At 43.1% G+C, this 23,539-nt stretch overlaps 1 protein-coding gene across 1 annotated transcript in view; it reads right to left on the bottom strand.

The window, feature by feature from the left end:
* Positions 1–23,539, bottom strand: part of Nckap1l (NCK-associated protein 1-like) — a 51,793-nt gene that overhangs the window by 20,375 nt on the left and 7,879 nt on the right. The window contains exons 4-20 of the mRNA XM_005397228.2: positions 16,718–16,774; positions 16,045–16,187; positions 14,784–14,874; positions 14,557–14,694; positions 13,459–13,507; positions 13,207–13,363; positions 8,946–9,002; positions 8,569–8,665; positions 7,661–7,770; positions 7,371–7,503; positions 6,684–6,765; positions 6,445–6,503; positions 6,088–6,233; positions 5,086–5,218; positions 4,702–4,821; positions 1,773–1,918; positions 1,357–1,488 (exon numbers count right to left, since the gene is read on the bottom strand). Of these exons, the coding sequence (XP_005397285.2) occupies positions 1,357–1,488; positions 1,773–1,918; positions 4,702–4,821; positions 5,086–5,218; positions 6,088–6,233; positions 6,445–6,503; positions 6,684–6,765; positions 7,371–7,503; positions 7,661–7,770; positions 8,569–8,665; positions 8,946–9,002; positions 13,207–13,363; positions 13,459–13,507; positions 14,557–14,694; positions 14,784–14,874; positions 16,045–16,187; positions 16,718–16,774 (1,850 nt within the window). The remainder of the gene's footprint in view (positions 1–1,356; positions 1,489–1,772; positions 1,919–4,701; positions 4,822–5,085; positions 5,219–6,087; positions 6,234–6,444; positions 6,504–6,683; positions 6,766–7,370; positions 7,504–7,660; positions 7,771–8,568; positions 8,666–8,945; positions 9,003–13,206; positions 13,364–13,458; positions 13,508–14,556; positions 14,695–14,783; positions 14,875–16,044; positions 16,188–16,717; positions 16,775–23,539) is intronic.

Here is a 23,539-nt window from a genome sequence, read left to right as displayed (position 1 = left end):
CTTCATGCCAGGCCCCGCCTCTGCCCGTTCTAACCTCAGGTCCTCCCAGTCTCTCAAGGGCCTTCACCTGCAGCCCCTCCGAGCTCCTCCACATCCCACAAATGCACCATGAATGTTCCTGCCTCAGAATGGAGGAGCAAGCTATTTCCGCCACCAAGAACGCTTAGTCCCTGATGGTTGCATGCCTGGCTTCATTCCTTCAGGGGTTTCCTCAAACGCTGCTTTCTCTAGGAGGCATTCCCTGGCCACCCTATCTAAAGCTCTAACACATACACACTCACACCCACATTTACACTCACACACGTATTTCCATTTCCGTCTCCCTTTCCTGTTTTATCTTTCTAGTCACTAGCATTTTTCACTACATAATCTACCATACTCTGTTCTGCTTTCTTATTTTGTTTGTCTAGCTCCCCCTACTAAAATTTCATGGGGCCAGGATTTTTATCTATTTTGTATTCAGCAGGATCAACAGCTTCTAGAATACTCCTGACACAGAGTAGGTGTGCAATAAAATTCTTGTTGAATAACTGCATGAAGGTGCTACATATTCCAAAACAAAATACAGAAGACTAAGGGATTCTGGACAATTCTTCCCTAATTGATGACGATGGCATCCAATTCTTCCAGCATAAGGGGTGCTGCTCCTACTTTAGGGAACAAGAGAATGAGGGGCAAAGAGGAAAGGAAATCTATTTTACTAAGGCCCATTATATGTGAGGAACTCTGCACTCATAATTATTTTTAATTGTCTCCCAATTCTCAATTACATGGGGCTGGGGATTTAGCTCAGCGGCACAGTGCCTGCCCAGCAAGCGCAAGATCGTGAGTTTGATTCCCAGTACCAGAAAAAAAAAAAAAAAAATTCTCAATTACAGGTAATTTTCAATTATCTATAAGACAAATAAGTTCTTTTTTGTGGGGGGGGGGCGTATCAGGAATCGAACTCAGGACCTCACGCTTGCCAGGCAGGCACTGTGCCGCTGAGCTGTATCCCTGGCCCTAAGATAAACATCATTACCCTTACTTGGCACAAAAGAAAACTGGCTCAAACAAGCTAGATATTCTGTTCCAGTGTTGTCTGTCGTGGTCTGGATGTCAGTATAGTTCTGTTCACTGAAAATCTCCATTCGCTTTACTAAACCAAGAGTGGTTAATTCTGGCTGTTCATGAAAACCACTGATAGAGATCAGGGCTTCTTCTCATTTGCTTTTCATAGAGGTACCTGGGACCCATGCCAGACAGAGAGACCGCATCAGACTCTCCGGCACATGGGACGACCGCCGGGATGGACCCAGTGGGCCCAGGGCTGAGGACTGCTATCCTGTGTCTCAGTAGACAAGGGAAGAGCGGTACCTGTTGAGCCTGGCCTCCAAGTGACTGCTGAGATACTCAGAAGGGAAGATCATGTGTTCGAACACAGAGAAACTGGGGACGTGATTCATTGTGAACGCCAGTTCCATCAGGTGTTGATGCAGCTTGTCCATGCTGGGGAGAAACAGGAAGATTAACCAGGGGTCTGGCACTGTCTGCGGATACCTGGGAAGGATGTGCAGTCCATGGCCTTCGGGCCCTTTCCGTTCTCTAGGGATACCCGGCCTAGATCAGTACACAGCAGCGCTGAGCCCAGAAGCAAGTGACCTTCACATGTACGTGCTTGGCCGTATCCCTCATTCTCACACCACTTCTACACTTTTTCCCTATCGCTTTCCTCTCCCATTTTCTCCCTTCTCTGATGCCGCACCCCCTTGGCCCCGGGGCCCGGTCCTCACTTGGTGACAAGGCTGCGGTTCTTGCGGTGACTCTCAGCGCCTGGCTTGTCCCTCTCGGGCTCTCCCTTCCTGGGAGCCTGCCTCTGCTTCATGGTCTTCTTGTTCTTGGCCTTGCTGATGGTTGTGGCACAGTGCTTAGGCAGAAGCTTCGGAAACCAACAAGATGAAGGGAGAAAATGAGCCTCACTGCGAACACTGGCACCAAGTAGCCCCTCTCACAGGTGTAAGGGCTCTCCCTTACGGTCTGCTCCTTTGTCTCTCTGCTTCTCTTCTCTAACGGGGGCCTATCTGGAGCATGCGCACCTTTCTCGGTTTTCATAAATCTCTCCCCGTGTGCCGCCAGCCTCAGTGTCTCAAGAGAGCAGAGTCTAGTGAAGATCGTTCCCCCACCCCATCCCAAGAGGCTTTCCTAAGGGAAAACTTCACACAAAAGGAGTAAGGTCCAAGAACGCCCCTCGGCTGTCCCGCCTATGGTCTTCCAGCCTTAGGAAAACATTCGCTTTTGTTAGATGGAACAATTGCTCCCTTCCTCCTTCTTCTGCCTCATGCAAAGGGTTCCCTACACCCCCACAGCTTTCCAAAACTCAGAGTCCACAGTGCGGCCAACTTTCTCTTCCTGCTTCTTTTGTTGAAATGCATTTCTCACTAGCTTGCTTCAACATCAGTTCTGCATCTCTTCTTGTTTCTCGTTAGCCACATAGAAAATAGAAAATAAAATTGGATATCCAGGTATCATCTTCAAGGAATCAACTTGGAATTTTCTTCACTGATTCCAGTATTAAGGAAACCCCTCAGCAGGAATTACTTTTAGATCTGTATAAGAGCTACAGAAGAAAACTAGTTTTGTTACTTTTTAGTCAGAATTTTTTGGGGGCAGGTACTGAAGCCCTAACCCAGGGCCTTCCATCAACCTACATCCCTAGTTTTAGGTTTGTTTGTGTTGTTCTTTTGGTTATTTTTTTGTTTTGATAGGGTCTCATTAAGCTCCTAAACTGCCCAGGCAGGGCTCAAATTCACAATCCTCCAGTCTTAGGCTCCCAGAGTGCTAGGATTTGCACTTTTTTAAATTTTTATTTTATTTTATTTTATTTTTTTTCTTTTTGAGACAGCGTCTCACTATACAGTTCAAGCTGACCTTGAGCTCACTTTGTAGCCCAGGCTGGTCTCGAACTCGCAACAATCCTCCTGCCTCAGCCTCCCGATTGCTGGGATGACAGGAGTGTGCCACCACGTAAGGCTGCGCTTTTTTTTAAAAATCCAAACTCTGGACTAGTCCCACGAAATTAAGTCCGTCTTGATGAACAAAGGTGTGTCAGCTCTCCGAAAATGCAAAAATGTCTGTGGTAAATTCTGAAAGCAGTCTCCCAAAACGTAACTGTATTAGTAAGAGCGACATCACTAATGATTTACGCAAAATGTCTCTGGAGGGCAATACTCATTTGGCTGTGAAAGTTCCGGTGTACGTGAGAACAATTACTCACATCATGGTTTAGTCATCCCTGCTACACACTGAGCAAATCTCTTTGCCTGTGTCGCTTGCTTGCGATTGATATTCATTTCCCTTTAACTTTAAAAAAATTTTATTAGTAAATATCTGCAGTACATAACAAATGCATTTATTTGTGGGGAGCTGGTACACGTACATATTGCATCTCAATCCTTTTGGTTGATATTTTTGAGTCAATAATATATTCATTCGCATATCTCTGTAAGTACGCTCATTTGCATATCTTCCTTGTAATAATTATTTACATGTCTCTCAAACATGTATTTCTAGTCATTTTTCCCTTAAACTGGAACATTCCCCAGTGCAAGGATTGTTCCAACTTCAAATATCTACCACAAGGATATTTAAGCTAACATGTAGTTGGGTATGGTGGTACATGCCTACAATCCCAACATTCAGGAGGCTGAGGCAGGAAGATCATCAAGAGTTTGAGGCCAGCCTGGGCTGCATAGTGAGTTTAAGGCCAGCCTGCACTACAAAGCAAGACCCTGTCTAAAAAAAAAAAAAAAAAAAAAAAAGAGCTAACATGTATTGAGTGCAATATACCAAATATTCCATGTACTCTATTTAATTTAATCTTTTCTTTTTTTGGTACCAGGAATCGAACTCATGACCTCAGGCTTGCCAGGCAAGCGCTTATGCCACTGAGCTACATCCCCAGCCCCTTTCATTTAATCTTTATGATACTTCTTTGAAGAGAGTATTCTTATCCTCACTTTACATGAAAAAATGAAAAAGTTAGACAATAATGCAACTGCACTTTTGCACCCACTCAGATACACACATACACCCCAGCTCCCTTTCTGCCAAATCTGATACAAAGCCTGACTCAAACTCAGGAAAGGTGGGAAGTCTGGGAAATCTAAGACTCCAGGGCAACAGCAAAACTACTTCCTCGTTTTCAAATTTTCTGAAATTTAGGTTGAGCTAATCATGACCAGGTGCTGCGAATCAGTTAAGGGTGGGGAGGGGGAAAACCAGAAGATAAAGACAAAAAAAGCAACCATGAGGGTAAACCCAAAAGAGGTGCCTGAGGGTACTCAGAGATGGACAGACAGAAAGCTGAGACAAGACAGGTGACGGGGCCAGGGCCCTCAGCATGTGTACACAGGGCAAAGACGGGAAGAGGGGAGCGAGTTGGAAAGTTAACCCATCTCCCAGAATTCTTCAAATGGGACACCGATTATGCTGGAGGGCAGCTGTTCAAATAAGAGTATTTTTAGACACCTCCATCCAGTCCTAAGGGAGTAAGAGCTGAACAGAGAACACTAAAAAAGGAATCTCTGGCCATAAACACAAGTACACAAAAGCCCTCATCACCCTGCCTGAGGAAGAGTTAGAACACTCGACAGCTGAGAGGAAAACAAAGGTGGAGAGCCGAGGCCGTGGGAGCAGGAGGCTGAAAGAGCTCGAGGAGCCCACCTGCTCACTCAGGTTTCGCTGCTCAGCACAGATCTCCAGGACACAGTTGCTGGTCTGCTTGGCCAGGTCTTCCAGGAAGGAATTGCAGTGGTGAAGACCGTGGTTCTTCAGATGAGGGTACTAAGGGGGAGACCAAGGGCGCAGCTGTCATCACCCGGACCACCACTGCTTCCTCGGAGTACCGCTCGAATCCCCTTGCCTGAGCCACTCTCTCCCACGGAAGAGGAAACCGAGGTCCAGGGAGACGGACTGACACAACACCCACCGAGGTATTACGGGGCTCATGTCACAAACCTCTGCTTGCATTCCTCTTGGGACCGAAACCAACCCCTGGGATGAGACATGACAGGAAAAGTACCAGGGCTCAGAGTTCAGGGCACCCACCTCCTCTGGGCACATCTCATGAGTGCAGTGGACAAAATGGGTACAAATCAGGGGGAAAGCAATGGCATAACGCAACATGGTGGGTTCCTCCAGGGTCACAGCAAACATCTTCTCAAAGGTACGGAGATGAAAGCTGCAGAGAAAGGGGAAGAGACTTAAAACCAGGGTGTAGGAGCCAGCCCCTTTGAAGTAGAAAAGATATTAACTCTTTCAACAGATGTTTGTTGCCAGGCATAGTGGTGCAAGCCTGTAATCCCAGCACTTGGGAGGCTGAGGCAGGAGGATCTCTGTGAGTTCAAGGCCATCCTGGGCTACAAAGTGAGCTCAAGACCAGCCTGAACAGCATAGTGAAACCCTGTCTCAAAAAGACAAAAAGAAAAAACTTCATATATATTCATTCATATTCACCACTCCTAATTTCCCTACCCATGAGAGAAATGGAAACCATAGAAACCTAACCCTTCCAGACTTTTGTAATAGACCCTAGGACATTTTAGCAATAATCTTCTTCCCTTTCCCTGCACAAAATTTGCTATTCCTCCCTCAAAACTGTTGCATGATTTGGGCCATTTTTCCTAATTTATTTATTTTTTATTTTGTTTTGTTTTGGTTTTTCGTTTTTTCCCGGTACCGGGAATCGAACTCACAACCTCGCGCTTGCCAGGCAGGCACTGTGCTGCTGAGCTAAATCCCCAGCCCCCCATTTTTCCTAATTTAGAATCCCTAAATTCAGTACTGTGTAAATAGCTCACTTGTCTAGCATGCATGAGGCCTTGGGTTTGATCCTTAGCGCCCCCCCCCCAAAAAAAGAAAGAAATCCTCGCTGGGCATGGTGCTGCACACCTGTAGTGCATGGAGGCAGGAGGCAGAGGCAGGAGGAGTGCTGTGAGTTCGAGGCCAGCCCGGACTTCATGAGTTCAAGGCCAGCCTGAATTACAGGAGACCACCGAGGCCGGGAAAGAGATCAAGTGAATTGATAAAGAAGCCTAGACCCAGACGTACCAGAAAGTAGATAGGTCAGAAGTTTCCACCAGCACTTTCTCTACTGAGTCCAGCATTTGGGAGTGAAAGACGATGAGATTCATCACCTTGGCTAGGTCAGGGTTCTCGTGCAGGTGCAGGGGGGCCTTGGCCACACTGGTGTATGCCTAATGGTGGCAGTGGGGAGAGGGTGGGAAAACAAGGGGCATGAATCCGCACCCCCGCCTTAGCACAGCGGTTCGGCTGGCGTGTGTCCCAGCCGGTCCTCAGTCTTCCAGGTTCACTCGATTCATAAAGCAGAGCTCAGGAAATGAAAAGAGAAGGGACACAGGAGAGAAGAATCTGAATACAGGGCCCCTGACAGAAACAGACCATTACCTGAAGGCGGAACCAGTCCAGCCTCAATCCAGAGAACTCAAATTTCTCTCCACCATCAACTGCAAAAAAACCCAAACGCACATGAGAGAAAGCAACAGAACAGCATCCTGTATCCAGCTGTGTAGAATGCTAGGTCCTTTTCAAAGCCATGTTGTCCTATTCCCTGCCTCAAAGCCCAACAGCTTTTTAAAAAATACCAACCCTCACATACGCCGTCTCCCCCACCTTCCTTCCGTTACCTTGTTTGAGGTTCAGAGAAGAGAGGGTACTGACAAATGAGGACATGATGACGGACTCCTCCTCTGGACACACAGACAGGTTCTAAAGAGAGGTTGGAGCTGCTGTCAGGGGGTGCAGGTTCCGCCAGGACAGAAGCTAGGACCACAGGCTCAGTGATGAAGTCACCTGATAGAGCCCTTGCCTTGCATGCACAAGGCCCTGGGCTCCATCCCCAGCACCACATACATAAAAAAAAAAAAAATAATAATAATAATAATAAAAAATAAATAAATAAATTTTAAAAAATTGAGAGAAAGCCAAGTCTTTCCCTCATCGAGTCCCTTATCATTGGTCCTAATCCCCTCCCAATATTTCCGGCTTGCCTTAGTAAGAGTATAAAGGTAGGAAGAAATGCTAGATGCCAAAAACAGGAGCCAAGCTTGAGACAGAGGGATCTTCCGGGGATCCCTGCCATGTTAAATCCAAATTGTCTTCATTCTTTCCTCTCATTTCTAGGAAGTATCACTGGGGGTGGGAGGAGCGGCTGCTGAGATTACTCGTGTTTTATTCTTTTAGCAAATATCGAGGAAGAAATCAGTCTTTGCGGTACCAAATCTACAAAGCATGAGATTCAGCCGGCACGGCTTTGAGAGGAAGACGGCCAGAGGACACCCTGCGGTTTCCGAAGTGTAATCAATTAAACACACCTGAATGATGTCACTGAGCACCAGGGCGTCAAATCTGGCCAAGTACTGAAGGTGGTATTGCTGTATCACTTTGATGTGTCGTCGCACCAGAGCCCGGATCTCCTCCAGCAGGAAGAGCAGCTCCGCAATGCTCCTGTCACGGTGAGGATGAGAACAGAAAGAGGCATGAGACTAGAAGTACGAATGAGACAGTCAGTGATTCCAAGGCACGAACTGAGACCTGCCGGGGCCACTCGACCCCTTTTCCCAGTCCATGCTCTGTGAGGGTTTTAATCGTGTCAAGTACTAACGAGTCAGCATAGTCTTCGGGCGTCTTTGTCTTGGTGACGTTTTCTGTGTGGCGCACGAGCCAGGTGACTTCGTCACGAATGAAGGACAGGGCCATGAAAGCAAAAAGGGCCTAAGGGGAAGACAGGGGCTATTAGAATACGCAATTTATAAATGGACTTCAAAGCACAGAGGAAACGACTGTAATACACAGCCATGCACATGGACACAGCCGTGGAGTCACCCCAGAAGTGTCCAGGCTGAACACACAGGCCCGCCAAATACCTCAGGCAGGTGACACGGAATCAGACATCACACGGTTCACAGCCACTGCCCTCCCCAGCCCCACCTAAGTCACTTTTAGATATATTTACTCGGCATTTACGCGATTTAAACAAAAAAGCAAGCTCTGCCATCAGTGAGTTCACCCTCAAACAGAAGATAGGACAAGGGCACAAAAAGCTCTAATACACGACGAACTATAATGCTGAGAAACAGATACACAATGAGTACTCTAGGGGATGGGGATTTAGCTCAGTGGCACGGCGCCTGCCTGGCAAGCGTGAGGTCTTGAGTTCAATTCCCAGTACCAGAAAAAAAAAAAACACACAATGAGTACTCTAAGATTCAAGAAATCAGCATGAACCCATACAAATAGATCACAACACTCAAAAACAGAAAATTGAGGTCAGGTGTGGTGGCATACGCCTGTAATCTCAGCACTCAGGAGGCTGAGGCAGGAGGATCATTGCAAGTTTGAGACCAGCCTGGGCTACAAAGTGAGCTCAAGGCCAGCCTGAAATGCATAGTGAGACCCTGTCCCAAAAAAAAAAAAAAAAAAAAAAAAAAAAAAATGGACAGAAAGCCAAGTCTTTCCCTCATCGAGTCCCTCATCGTTGGTCCTAATCCCCTCCCAGTATTTCTGGCTTGCCTTAGGACCCAGTAGTCCTGGCTCATCCGACAGCACGGTCTCCAGCTCCTTCACAGCCACCCGCAGAAACTCCCGCCGTTGACAGTGAAACTGACCGCTGAGGGAGACAAGGGGAAACGTGACAGTATGGCCTGGCCCACCCTGTACAGCCCTCCACACGCAGACCGGAAGACAGTTGTGTATAGGAAGGGCTAGCAGGCAGGAGGAAGGTGCGGGGCCCGTGTTAGCTTTGGAAAGAAAGTTCCAGAATCTGTGGGCCAGCATCACGCTCTGGGGTTGAAGGAATAGGTCTGTAGGGAAACTCACAGTGGCTTGGGTGAGAGCAAGTCAGGAAAGCTTCCTAGTCCATCCCTTCTGGAGCACATTCGCACATTTACCTGTTTGCAATCACGTATTCCTTGCTCTCCTTGATATCTGCCACGCGCTTGCCGTACCTGAGGATTGACAAGCACAGCAGGGTTGACCGCAGTAGCAGCTAGGGCTTTGCTGTCATCCTCAAAGACTCCAGCTACTGCCTAGAGAGGCGCAGGACTTACAGAGCTTCATTCATATATAGATCATTCTGGTCTCCCTCTTTATTTAAAGAAAATAATAACTAGGAAAAAGGAAATGACCTGCCCAAGGTCGCATAGGGCTTTAATGGCAAAGCTGAGCTAGACTTCTCTTCTTGCCCTCACTCCTACTTTCAAGCCAAGGCACTCGTGCAGGTTTGAGGGGAGCAAAGAAGCACTGCACAAACATCACGGAGACCCAGCTCTCACCCGGCGGCGGCTGTACCCTGGGTCCCATTCCCACCCACTTCCTCTTGAAATTTATCTTCCCTGCTTATCTCTTTGTTGCTTTCCTCTCTCCCTCTCCGATAGCTCACTCTTCTCCCAGAAAATAAGTTCAAAGCCTCCCTTATCCTAAAAACCCCCTCCCTTAGCCCTGAACTTTTGCCCACTCTCCCACACTGCCAAGCTCCTCCAAAGAAACTCCCTCTTGACTTCCTCACCTCTCCGTGACCTTTGAAGCCCACGAGGCCTTTGACACTTAACAAACTGCTGTCTCTGAGGTCAGCATGAACTTTTGAGTCTCCAAATTAAAGGCTTTTCATCGTTTGTGGTTTGTCTGTAATATGTGGCCTATCTTTTTTTCTACTAGTGACCTATGCTCGGATCCCAGCAATGCTAAAAACTCTGCATGCCATGTTCTGTGTCAATGTCTTTTACTGTATCCCTTTTGCCACCACATTAGTGGGACTTCAAAACCTCTCGTTTCCCTTCTCCAAGCCGCTGCCTTAATGAATTTAGGACAAATCAAAGAAAGTTTAGAGCTGCAGTTATCTCAATTAAATCCGGACTCAACTCTACCTTATTCCTTTTTTTTTTTTTGGTACTGGGAATCGAACTCATGACCTCAGGCTTGTCAGTCAAGCACTTATGCCGCTGAGCTACATCCCCAGCCCTCTACCTTATTCCTGATGGTTTATTATTTCAAACTTTACATGATACAAAGGAAAGAGACAGGATTAGGAGTTAAAAAAATCCACAACTCCACCTCTTGGTAACTGAGGGACATTGACATCGAGCCTCCTATTTTCTCATTTACAAAAAACATATATTATTACTTATACATAAGTTATAAAGACCAAAATAGATTGTTTATGTCAAAGAACTCCCTATATGATAAAGTATATGTCTTAGTTGCTGATCTTAGTGATGGGGAACGAAGCAATCTTCAAATATCTCCTCTACTCCTTAGAAGTGGTAATCAAAAAAAAAAGTGGTAATCATCAGAAAAATTTTTTTCACATATACCCAAATACATGCCCTGTGATTTTTAATAATTAATCTTAGATGTATTGGCTCTTACTTAACTCTAACAATGATTTTTTTCTTCTTTTGCACTACCGTGGATTGAACCCAGGGCCTTCACTCTGAGGCCCAGACCTTCATCCCCAGACCTTCTTTTTGTTTTATTTTTTGAGACCAGGTCTTACTAAGTCACTAAGTTGCCCAGGCCAAGCTTGAACTTGGAATCATCCTGGGTCAGCCTCTCAGAGTGCTGGGATTAGAGGTACGTACCACTAATCTGGCTTGGCAGTGATTATTTTTAACTTTATTTTTGTTATTCTTTGTTCTTTTTTATTTTTATGTTTTTTCTCTTTATGTTGTCCTCTTTAGGTAACTTTTTCTAATATATTGTTGAGGAACCAGTATTCACAAAGACTGTTGAGAATACAATTTGTTTGGAGGGCAATTTGGTAAAAACTATTAAAATTTGAAATGTATATAACTTTTACCCTAGTCTACATCTGAGAATTTACTGTATAGATATATTCTCATAGTTTCACGAAGATACACGCCTAAGGATTTTCATTATAGCATTTGTTTACAATGATTTTTTTTTTTTTTTTTGTCTTTTTGAGACAGGGTCTCGCTATGTAGCTCAGGTTGAACTTGAACTCACTTTGTAGCTCAGTCTGGCCTCAAACTCACAATGATCCTCCTGCCTCAGCCTCCTAAGTGCACCATCACCAGGCCCGGCTACAATGATTTTTAAAAAGGGAAACAGTTCAAATATCCATCAACAGAGAACTGGGCAAACAAATTATGTTACAACCACAAAATGGAATGTTTTTCAACTATTAAAAAGAATAAGTCTCTATAGATTGATATTCAAAGATATCCAGAACACAGTAAGAAAAATAAGCAAACTCAAGACATAAATACAGTGTAGACCCAATGCTTTTTAAAATTACTCATTTAAGGTTGAAAATATATGCACATCTCTGTATGTTTATATATGTCTATGTACATGTACACATATAAACAAGCATCTGGGGAATGAATATCAAACCATTCAGGGAGGTGAGACTGTAGTCAATTTTTGCTTTGTACTTTTCACATTTGTGGGTGTTGCCATTAGACATAATAATATAGGTAATTTGACCCCTTCCTTAGCCCCACACCCCCTCCTCATAGCTCTCTCTGCTCTCCCCTTCACAGTCAAATTACTTCAGAGACCTATTGAATTCCTTATCTCCCATTTGCTCCTAAACCCACTGCAACCCCTCCTTGAATCTCACCACTCCATGGAAGTTGTTCATAAGAGAGCACTAAATTCAGGCGTGGTGGCACACGCCTGTAATCCTAACACTCAGGAGGCTGAGACAGGAGGACTGCAGAGAGTTCAAAGCCAGCCTAGACTACATAGTGAGTTCAAGGCTAGCCTGGGCTACACAGTGAAACCCTGCCTCAAAAAACAAAAACACACCAAAAAAAAAAAAAAAAAATTCCCAGGGCAATAAAAATAAAGGTCCAGGTATGAAAGTATTTCTTTTGGAGGAAACCAGAAAAGTACACGTCTGAACTCCAGTCACCTACCAGGATCTCGTATGCCGTCTTCAAAAAAAAAAAAAAAAAAAAAGAGCGAGTACTAAGATGATCTGTACAGCCAAATCCAGTGAACTTTTCAACCCTCAGCTTATATGCTCTCTTAACATCACCTAACAGATAACCAGGCCCTCCTTCCTGGAACGATTTCTGCGCTGGGCTTCTGTTTTCCCGCCTCTTCTCAGCTTCCCTTGTTGGTTTCCGTGTCTCTGGCTAGCCCTTAAATAGCAACCTGTCCAGAGGTTTGTTTCTCATTCTCACTCTACCAGTTCTTCATGAGCCGTCCACACAGTGAACCACATGGGACTCTCAGCATTTGCCATGCATGTTCTCTCTGGCCTCAAAAACCTTGATAGTTTCTCTCGTGGAACATCTTTCTCTGCTGTAGACAACTCCTTGCCTTTCTCCCCAACACACACATACTTCTCGATGGTTTAACTCTTAAGTCTCCCTGTCTCCAGGTTTTTCCAGATCCTGCAAGGTCCAGTTTAAGTGTCCTAACTGTTTCCACAGCACTTTGTGTTCAGACACCACCATCCCTTACTCTATAACAGCAGGGTGCCTAATCTCTACCAATGTGTAAACTCCTCAGCAACAGGGATTCTACCTTTTATTTAACAAGCACAGTACATTTAATGTACCAGGCTCTTTTCTACGTGTTTTACAAATAAGAACTCTTTCATTCTTTATAGCCCTGGGAGGTCAGTCATAGGGGAGGCATTACTATCCCACATTTTACAGGTAAGGAAATTGACCCAATGACACAGAAAAATTAAATAACTTGCCTAAGGTCACACAGCTAGGAAGTGGTAGGGCTTGAGTTCAAACCCAGGCAGTCACTTCTGAGGCTGGGGATATAGCTCTGTGGTACAAGCGCCTGCCTGGCAAGTACAAGGTCCTGAGTTTGATCCCCAGTACCACAAAAAATAAATAAATACATAACTTCTACATTATCTTATCAACCATTGTATGCCTAAAATAATAGGGTTGGGTTTGGTTTGGCTTGGTTTTTGAGACAGGGTCTCACTGTGTACTTCAGACTGGCTTTGAACTCCAGGTGATCCTCCTGCCTCAGCCTCCAAGTGCTGGGATTATAGGCGCAAGCCACCCTGCCTGGCAAATAGTAGGTATTTGATAACTATTTCTTCAACAGTTAAATTAACCCTTTCCACCCATACTCTGGGAATTCACAGAGATCAAAAATGGTGGAGGGGGCGGTGCTAAAAGGCCCCAAACCCAGTTTGTTTCTCATGCCTCTCACCCTTTCAAACCGCTAAAGAGGTCCTCGGTGACTTTGTGCACCTGTAACACATCTTCCCGGATGAGGGTGAGGTACAGGGAGCCCTGTAGACCCAGCTTCCACAGCTTCTGGCACTGGCTGTTGGAGTTGAGGCACCCATGACAAAGAAGAAACCCAACTGTCGGTGGGTAGAATCCAGAGGAAGGTTGTTAGAACTTACCCTCTGTGTGCAATGCCGCTACATCAATCCCCACCTGATCCCATAAAACTTACTTATAATCCAGCGCTCCATCACTTCCACAGACAGATACTCACAAGCCATCTGTGAGAAGAGAGTTAGAAATGGCCAGGCAATTATTTAACCTTGTCTTCTCCTAAAGGTGAAAAATCAATCTAGAATCTGAGTATCAACTTTTGGGCCTGGGGACGTAGCTCAAGTGCAGCGTACACGCCTAGCACATGCAAGGCCTTTGAGTCAATCCACAGCACCAAAACACACACACATGCACGTACATGCATGCACACACCCACACACTTTAACAAGCTAGATTAGGGCACTTGGATAAACCAATGGCTGGGAATCCTGCCAATAGCGGGAGGAGGCCCTGGAGGCAGGCTATGGAAAAAGGAACGGTTGAAAAAGGAAAGGGAGTTTAGGCTGGAAGTTAGCACAAAACAAAAGGTTGAACCTCCCTTCAACAGTTCAGCTCATTTCAATAACAAGGGAACAAGATTCAAAACCTTCCCTTGATTTTTTCCACCTTTAGATTCTCTCACCACATAAATTATAAATCATGAGTGTAAATTATTCATGTGGTGCTTATCACTGATCTTCTACCATCACTTGTGTTTTTAGGACAACATGGCATGTCTTCTCTAGGAGGCTGTAACTATTTTGTTTGTTTGTTTTTATTTTTGTGGTTTTTTTGAGAGGGTCGTGCCATGTCATTCAGGCTGGCTTTGAACTCACTATGTAGCCCAGGCTGCCCTTGAACTCTAAGTGATCCTCCTGCCTCAGCCTCCTAAGAGCTGGGATTACAGGCGTGCCCTACCATGCCCAATTTGGACTATAAATTCTTTGAGGGAAGGACTTTGGGCCCGCAGTAGTTGAGCAAAAACTGACTGCTAAGCTCAAGTTCCTACTAGTGACTAATAACCGAGTTTCACCCTTCGCTCATTCATCCTGCGAATATCTACTGAGTAATCCTGGCCCAAGCAGAGGCTGCAATTCAGGCATGACTTTTTAGCTATAAGAACTGATCAACCTTGAGGCGTGTTCTATGAGAGGACTAGACTCTGAGAGCTGACATTTCCGGAAAGCTTACCTGCTGTGGAGATGGCCTTGGTAAAATAGAACGAAAGGGAACTCACCGTGTCTGAGTTCGCAGGGTTAATCATGGCTGGGGGAGCGCTGAGGAGACTGAGGAGCTGGGCATTGCGCCACTGCTCAGCCCCCTGGTTCCTCCGGACAAAGAGGAAATGCAAAGAGAGGAGGGCTCCACTCACTGCCTGTGGAAGAAGGCAAGTGCATTCTTAATGCAAAAAACGGGAACAAATACTTCTGCCTGAAGAACCCTCCACTCTCTCAGGGAACTTGCCTTTGTGTGAGGCCCGAACTCTTCTGTCAGCTTCTTCAGGGGGTGGTCATATTCTAAGACCATCTGGCCCAAACGAGCAAAACTGGGGTCACTGGAAGAAAGTAGAGGTGAGAGGAGTTCTAGGCCTTAACCCAGATGTAAATGCATATGTTTGTGTAAAGGACAAAGATGAACGCATAGGCTGGCATTCCCTACCAGCTCCCAAGACAGACACACTAACCTGTGAATTACATATACTGGTACCCACTTCCCAAGCAAGTCTGCTAAGCTATGGTTAAATAGAACCATACAATTTGAGGTGGGCCCATGAAAGTTTCTTTCTGTTAAACAAGATACAGTTGGATACATAATAGGTACTTTATCTGCATCAGCTACTTAGAAACCAAGGGCCGGGGATATAGCTCAGGGGCACAAGTGCCTGTCTGGCAAGTGCAAGGTCCTGAGTTCAATTCCTGATACAAAAAAAAAAGAAATCAAGTAATATGCCTGGACCTAAATCTGCATGCAACTCAAAGGGGTACATACACATTCAAAGCTAATGGGAAAGGCGTGTGCCAAGGCATCCATGTAGACATGGATGGGCCGGGGATATAGCTCAGTGGCACAAGTGCCTGCCTGGCAAGCGCAAGGTCCCGAGTTCGATTCCCAGTACAAAAAAAAAAAAATCTTCCATGTAGACATGGAAATGTGCGTCTCGCATAGAACGAGCTGCCATATCCCACTCTGATTCCTCTGGCCTTCATTTTTCAGCCCATAATAGTTATATTTGAACTAATGAAGGGGGACAGAATTACAGACAATCCAAAAAATTCATTTATGTTTGTCTTCAAATGTATTATCATAATTTCTTATTTCCAAAGGTTTGATCTTACTCATATTTGTACTAATACTAAAAAAATTGTCTTTCCCTTTTCTAATAACCTGAAAAGCAGATTAAGGGGCTGGGGATTTAGCTCAGCAGCAAAGCGCCTGCCTGGCAAGCGCAAGGTCGTGAGTTCAGTTCCCGGTACCGGAGAAAAACCAAAAAAAAAAAAGCAGATTAAGAGCAGTCCAAGATTAAAAATTGATCAGAGATAATACAAACTGGATAATCCACTGGCAGATATTCAAAAGTTGACTACATATAAAAACGTACCTTATCTTCCATGGGTCATCATGTAGATTCTACTCTCGCATATGAGAAGCCATGGCATCTGTTTCTTTATACCCACCCCTACTTTACAGGACCATAGATGAGGCTCTCTGCCGCCTCTTCACTCACCCGTGCCCGTGCACCATTTCGTGGGCGCAGTTGTACATGCCGATGAGTACCCGTCGGTCCTCGATTCGCGACAGAAGCAAAATAACTGAGGTGTACGTCACAATCAAGTCCAGGTAACTCCGAGTGAAGTCAAAGTTGAGATTCTAAAGGAAAATACAAGGCCCCAGGACCCCATGGCCAAGTAGCCCAGACTGTACTAAAATAGACTCTGAATGGGTCCACCTCGAAGTAGGGACTGACACTTTTTAATTCAGAAGAAGAAAAATAGAAACAAACTGCAGGTGCTAAATACGAGTTTAAGATACAAGGAGGCCAGGAAATAAGGTAGCATTTGAAGGTCAGGGAAGGTGCAGTAAAAGATTTTTAATTTTTATATTCATTAAATCCGGCATAAGCACCTGCCTGGCAAGCATGAGGTCATGAGTTCAATTCCCGGTACCAAAAAAAAAAAATTTTTTTTTAAATAAAATATATTCATTAAATCGCACTGCTTGTCTGCTTCACATGTAAGTACATTTATAACTTCAGCACTCTGCAAAAGAGTGATGGTTCTGAGAAGGAACCGATGAAATGGCCATTCTTCCAGTCCCATCCAGCACCACACTGCCTCAACCTGGACCTGGCCTTTTCTTAATTCTATTCTATGGTAGAAGAAAATCGCAAAGGATCTTACGATATCAAAATGGCACTGGCAGGCATCAATGGTGTTGAGAAGTTCATACACATGATCCTGGGGGTGGAATTTAAGATGAGTGTAAATGAATAATAAAAAGAAAGTGACATATACGACTAGAATTTGAAGGGCAGGGCCCAACCCCTTAGGGAGGCACTGTTACAAAGAACGTTTCTCCCCTGTCAGTCACTAGTGATCCCTGTCAAGTTACCCTGCCAAAAGCCTATGTGTCCACAGGCACAAGTCACTACTATAATACGCACTCTCTCTGATCTTACCATTCCCGTGTCCCACTCCTTGCAAAGTAAAATGGAACAGTTTTGAAAAAAGTTTGGTACTTTCGTCTCAAAGTAAACATACTCTTTTATAAAGAACTAAAAGAGAGGAATTCAAATGTTCATAGCAAAAAGAAATGATGGAATTTTTTTTTTTTTTTTTTTTTTTTAGTACTGGGAATCAAACTCAAGACCTTGCACTTGCCAGGAAGGCGCTTGTGCCGCTGAGCTATATCCCCGGCCCTTTCCTTCCTGTCTCAATGAGCTATACCAAATACTTTGGGCTCAGAACTCTACCTCCACAGCAACCAGCAAGTGTCCTAAAATCTCTTTTAGGCTCCAACTTTTTCTAATAAGCATCAGTCTTTCCACTGCCTCTACCACTGCCTACCCTCTTCCTAACCACTACTTGCAATTCCAAGATTAATGCCCTCTGACCTGACCTGCCTTAGGCCCTACAATCCTCCACGTTTCCACAGCTCTCTTCATTGTGTGAGCAAATGAGTGCTCTGGGTTAAGCTCCCTTGGGCAGGCATGAGGCTCCCAGGTATGCTCTACACTCTGGCTTCCTCTGGAGCAGTTCTGTAGAATCACCACAAACTGGGACTGCTCAGGGGGCTAAAATGTGCATTACTTGTTAAATGCATCAATAATATATGTTCACTGTAGAAAAATTAGAACACATGGACAAGCTTAATTGTAATTAGTTTTTGAAACCACCTATAATCCCACCAATCAGAAATTCTACGCTTTTATATATCCATATTTATCTATGTAAATATACATTTCAGGGAAATCTTACAACTTAAGCTTTATCATACTTTCCACTTATATTAAGTAATACATGAAGAAAATTTTGTACGCTAAGAAATATATCACCATCCTTAACTACTGCATAGTATTTATTCATATGTATATGTGTCATGAACTTTTAATAAAACCGTTCTCCTCTCTCCTCTGTCTCTCCCTCGGCCTCTCATGCCCCACCTCTCCTCTCCCCACCCCACATGACATGTGATGTCATGATAGTGCTCAAAATTTCAGATTTTGGACAGTTTCAGATTTCAGATTTTCAGATTAAAGAAGATCAACTTGTACTACTCTTGAAATTTTTAGCCAGGCATGGTGGTGCACGCCTGTAATCCCAACACTCGGGAGGCTGAGGCAGGAGGATTGTCATGAGTTCGAGACCAGCCTGAGCTACAAAGTGAGCTCAAGGCCAGCCTGAACTGCATAGCGAGACCCTGACTCAAAAAGACAAAAAAAAAAAAAAACAAAAAAAAAAAAAAAAAAAAAAAAAAAAAAAAAAGAAAGAAAGAAAGAAAGAAAGAAAGAAAGAAAGAAAGAAAGAAAGAAAGAAATTTTTAGTAGGTTTGTAATAAAATGTTGGGGGAAATACTATTAAATTTTTACATTTGGAATAGAAAGGGAAAAGTAGGCAATGGGGGTGAAAACCATTAAAATATGCAATGGGCTTATACCAAAATGAATCATGTTATTCTGTACTATGAGGATGCACAATAAATGTTTTTTGGAGACAAGTCTCACTATGCAGACCAGGCTAGCATCAAACTAGAAATTCTCTTGCCTCAGCATCCCAAGTGCTAAGACTACAGACATGCACATTTATCTTTGTATTTCCAATTGATTGGTTCTGTAAGAAAAATTTCTAGAAGTACAATTACTTCATTAATTTCCAAGACTTTTGAAGCACATTATTCATTTGCTCGGGGGTTTTCTGTTTTGCTATTTTTGGCAGGTGGGTACTGGGGATTGAACCCAGGGCCTTGTGCTTGATAAGCAAGTGCTCTACCACTGAGCTACATCCCTAGCCTAGGACTTAAACTTTCTATTCTCCTGCCTTAGCCTCCTGACTAGCTGGGATTACAGCCATGCATCACCATGCCCAGTCATCAATTTGCCTTCCAAAAACATTATACTAAATAATTTTAAATGATTTTGATGTTCTCAAAAATAGTTCATGCTTATTGTTCAAAAAAAAATCACCCACATAAAATTGCTACCAAAAGCTTTTAATAAGACAAATTCAAATTCAGCGATGTTTTTAAAAATAACTAGCCTGGACTCTTCAAAAAAGGTCAGAGTTGTGAAAGGCAAACAGAAGCTATAGTTAGTCTAGATTAAAGACTAAAAAGAAATAACTAAGGCCAACATACAATCCTTGAGACAGCTGGAGAAATGTAAACTGGGCTACACAGTAACTGATAACACTGAAGCGGTGTGATATTTCCTCAGTATAATTGTATTAATATTATGTAAGGAAATATTTTTGTCTTTAGCAGATGCATGCTAAAATATTTTGGGGAAAAAGTCATGACATCAGCAACTAAGGAAAAAAGTGATAAGCAAATGTGGCAAAATACTAACAATTAGGAAATTTAGGAGAAAAATAGAACAATGTCCTTTATACAGATTGAGGTCCCTTATCCAAAATGTTTGGAACCAAAAGTGTTTCATATTTCAGATTTGGGAATATTTGCATGTACATATATGTTAGAAATGGGACCCAAGTCAAAAAACAAAATTTATTTTTTTCATATATACCTCATACATATCACCTAAAGGTAATTTTATACAATATGTTTAGTATGCCTGCATTTTGACTACTACCAGTCAAAGGAGGTCAGATGTGGAATTTTCCACTTGTGATGTCATGTTAGTGCTCAAAATTTCAGATTTTGGACCACTTCAGATTTTCAGATTAGAAAAGATCAACCTGTACTACTCTTGAAATTTTTAGTAGGTTTGTAATAAAACATTAGGGGAAATACTTTCAAATTTTTACATTTGGAATGGAGAGGAAAGGGAAAAGTAGGCAATAGGAATAAAAACAATCATAGTATTTGATGGGCTTATACCAAAATGAATCATATTATTCTGCATTACAAAGATGCACAATAAAAGACTTTAATTCAAATAAAGCAAAAATCCTGAGTTTTAGGAGTTTTCTATATAAACTATACAACAAAAAAGTCAATTAAAAAATAAATACATATTTCTCCAAAGAAATACAAGTGGCCAAGAAGAACATGAAAAAAGGCTTGAATCACTAAATATTAAGGAAATGCAAATCAGTCTACAACAAGGCTGTAGGTATTGCTCAGTGGTAATGCTCTGGCCTAACGCATGTGAGGCCCTAGGTTTAATCCCCAGCACACATGTGCATGCACGCACACACACAAGGTTGAATATAGAGATATAGAGGAATTATATACCTTGTGCAATGTTGGTGGACTATAATATGGTACAGCCACTATGGCAGTTCCTCAAAAAGTTAAAAACAGAATTACCAATCCCATTTTTTTTTTTTTTTTTTTTTTTGAGACATGGTCTCACTGTGACGTTCAGGCTGGTCTTGAGTTTATTATACAACCCAGGCTTGTCTCGAACTTATAGTGATCCTCCTGCCTCAGCCTCCAGAGTGCTGGGATTACAGGAGTGCACCACCACACTCAGCTCCATTTCTTGAGTATATTCCCAAAAGAATTAAAAAGCAAAGTCATAAAGAGATAGTTGAACACCCAACTACCAGCATTATTCATGACAGCTAAAATGTAGAAGATACCCAGACCATTGACAGATGATTAGGTCAGCAAAAGTAGCATAGTCATACAATGGAAGATTATTCAATCTTAAAAAAAGAAGGAGGGGCTGGGGATTTAGCTCAGCGGCAAAGCGCCTGCCTGGCAAGCTCAAGGTTGTGAGTTCGATTCCCAGTACCAGAAAAAAAAAAGGAAGGAAAGGCTGGGGATATAGCTCAGTGGCACAAGCGCCTGCCTGGTAAGCACAAGGTCTTGGGTTTGATTCCCAGTACCAAAAAAAAAAAAAAAGAATGAAAAAGGAAGGAAAGTATTCATTTTGCCATAACATAGACGAAACTTGAGAACATTCTACTAAGGGAAACAAGCCAGTCACAAAAAGATAAAAAGTACTGTTTATATGAAGCACTTCAGAGTATCCAAAATGATAGGAACAGAAAGTAGAATGGCAGTGTACTAGAGACAAGGAAAAGGAGTTGTTTAAAGTGCAAAGAGTTCCATTTTTACAACATGAAAAGATAACTGTACATTATTACTATACTTAATACCACTAAATTATATGCTTTAAAAGGGTTAACAATAAAAATTTGAAGAAAATAAGGCAGCATAGTGGCACATCCTGGTAGTCCCAGCTACTTGGAAGGATCACTGGAGCCCAGGAGTTCAAGACCAACCTGTGGAACATGGTGACATGCCATCTTAAAAAAAAGTTACTTTTAACATTTTAATGTACAATATTCCAAGTTTTGCCCTATATGGGCAAACACTATATGGATATAAGCATATATATCTATTAACTAACACTATATGGATATAAGCATATATATCTATTAAAATCAAGATGTGAAGAGACTTCTGGGAAGATGGTGGAGTGGTGAAGAGTAGAGAAACAGCCTCTCCAAGATTTGGTGTCCAGATGCTGGAATATAGCAACATGAGGAAGAGAAGCAGGAGAGAAACGGGTCTCCAGAACCCAGCAAGGATCTGAAGCAAGAATTGAAGCTCATGGGAGAGTGAAGAGAGAGAGCTCAACACAGAAGGAGGTGGCAAGTGGTGCTTACTCCCTGAGCCCTGACACACTGCATAGGAGGGGCGGCTCAAACCTGGAGACACATGGTGACTACTGGCAACCCCAGAGGCCTCCACAGAGAAATGCGGTGGACATAGAAGACTGCAGTGATGGGTGACTTAACTGGATTCAGATGCTCCACCCAGAGAGGGTAACTGGCCAGTAGCCATCTTGGAGAGGGGTCAGCTGAGCTTAGAACTCAGAGCAACTGTGAACAGGCTCAGTCTAGCAGCTCACAGTGTCAGGGTGAGGTGGACCTGAGTTCAAGTCCCCAGGAGGTCAAGAAGCCAAGCTCAAACTGGCAGGAGGTACACAGAGGGTTACAGGCTAAACAAACCAGGTTCCAGCCTAACAGCCAGAAACCAGCTGGAACTTTAGTGGAGCTACAGGTGCAGGCACGCTGGGATTATCCATTAACCTGCCATAAATCTACAGCTGACTTGCTGGAATTAACACAAATCTGGGCTCTGTCTGCCCACTCTGTCTACCAATGACATTAAAGTGGACATTTTCTTCTTCTTTTCCTCTTTTTTTTTTGTTTTTGTTCTGTTCTCCTTTTTTCTTGAATGTTTATTCTTGTTTTTATGAGTATGAACATTGTTTAGTTATTTTATTGTTGTTTTTCTGTTCTGTTCTTGTTTTTATTTCTTCCTTCTCTCTTTCCCTCATGTCTCCTTGACCACTTTCCCAAAGTTCGCATAATCTTCCCTTGTCCTTAAGCCTTGCTTCCAATCTCTCCCTCTTCTTCTATTTCTCAATTTTTATACCTAAGCCCTGTTAAACTTTCTCCCCTGAGGGTAAAATCACCATATTGAGGGTATATTTACTGTATATACTTTTCTGATTTCTTTTATATTTTGTTATATAACCACAAATCTAGTTCATATGATTAAAGTGGCAAATTAATAGTTACCACAGTTTGTCATTTTCTAGGCTGTGTTTGATGCTATTGTTATTGCTCAGTGTACTACTTTAGCCAAGGTGACATAGTTGTTCTTGCTGGTATGCCTGATTGAGACTGCTTAAGGGTCATAAACAATACTATCAAACAGTGACAGTGAACCAGGGGCTAAGTCATATAGGCCGCAACTTCTCATCCTCAATAAATTGAAGAGATCAGATCTTTTAACAGACTCAAAATCTAAAAGCCAGCTACACCTGGAAGACACCTCTAAGAAGTAGTCATTTCCTAAAGGTTCTAAAGACTAGCAATAAAGCTACCTACCTTAAGCAATTTACAAGCATCAACTCAGGAATTAAACTAAAAAAAAGAAAGAAAGAAAATGAGAAGACACTTAAGAAAGATGCAATCCCAGACTTCCAGCTCACCAAAGGCAAAGCCAGAGGGCAATGAGGTGGAACAATTCAAAAGCCACCCACCTGGACTCTCTGAAATGGTAACAGTGGAAATAAACAAAGCCGATAAATAAGGCTCTAGGAAAAAGATCAAATCACAAATTATCTCCCAGACAACTGCAGAGTTGATGAAAATAATGAAAGATATGGTTAGTGACTCAAGAGTAGATACAGGTTAAAACAAATACAGAAGCTTAGGAAAATGATGGAAACCATGAACCCCCAACATAGGAAAGAAATGGAATCCATGAGACAGATTCAAACAGATATCCAGGAGATTAAAAGCTCCATTAAGTGCATATGCACCAGAATGAGCCAATGTGAGGACAGAATATCAGATATGGAAGACAAGACTGTAGTTAGTGATCATGAAAAGAAAGATTTCTTTAAAATAGCCAAGGACCATGAAAAATCAATGCAACAACTGCTAGATGATGATGCAAAAAAGAATAACATAAGATTGATCAGAGTCAGTGAAAAAGCAGGCTATAGCACAAATGACATTAAAAACCTGTTCACAAAAGTAATGACAGAAAATTTCCCAAGCATGGAAAAATAATTT

Source organism: Chinchilla lanigera, unplaced genomic scaffold (assembly GCF_000276665.1).
Source record: "Chinchilla lanigera isolate Chin_1 unplaced genomic scaffold, ChiLan1.0 scaffold00057, whole genome shotgun sequence".
NCBI lineage: Eukaryota > Metazoa > Chordata > Mammalia > Rodentia > Chinchillidae > Chinchilla > Chinchilla lanigera.
The sequence above is the reverse complement of the archived record's forward strand: the minus strand, read 5'-3'. Positions and strand labels throughout refer to the sequence as shown.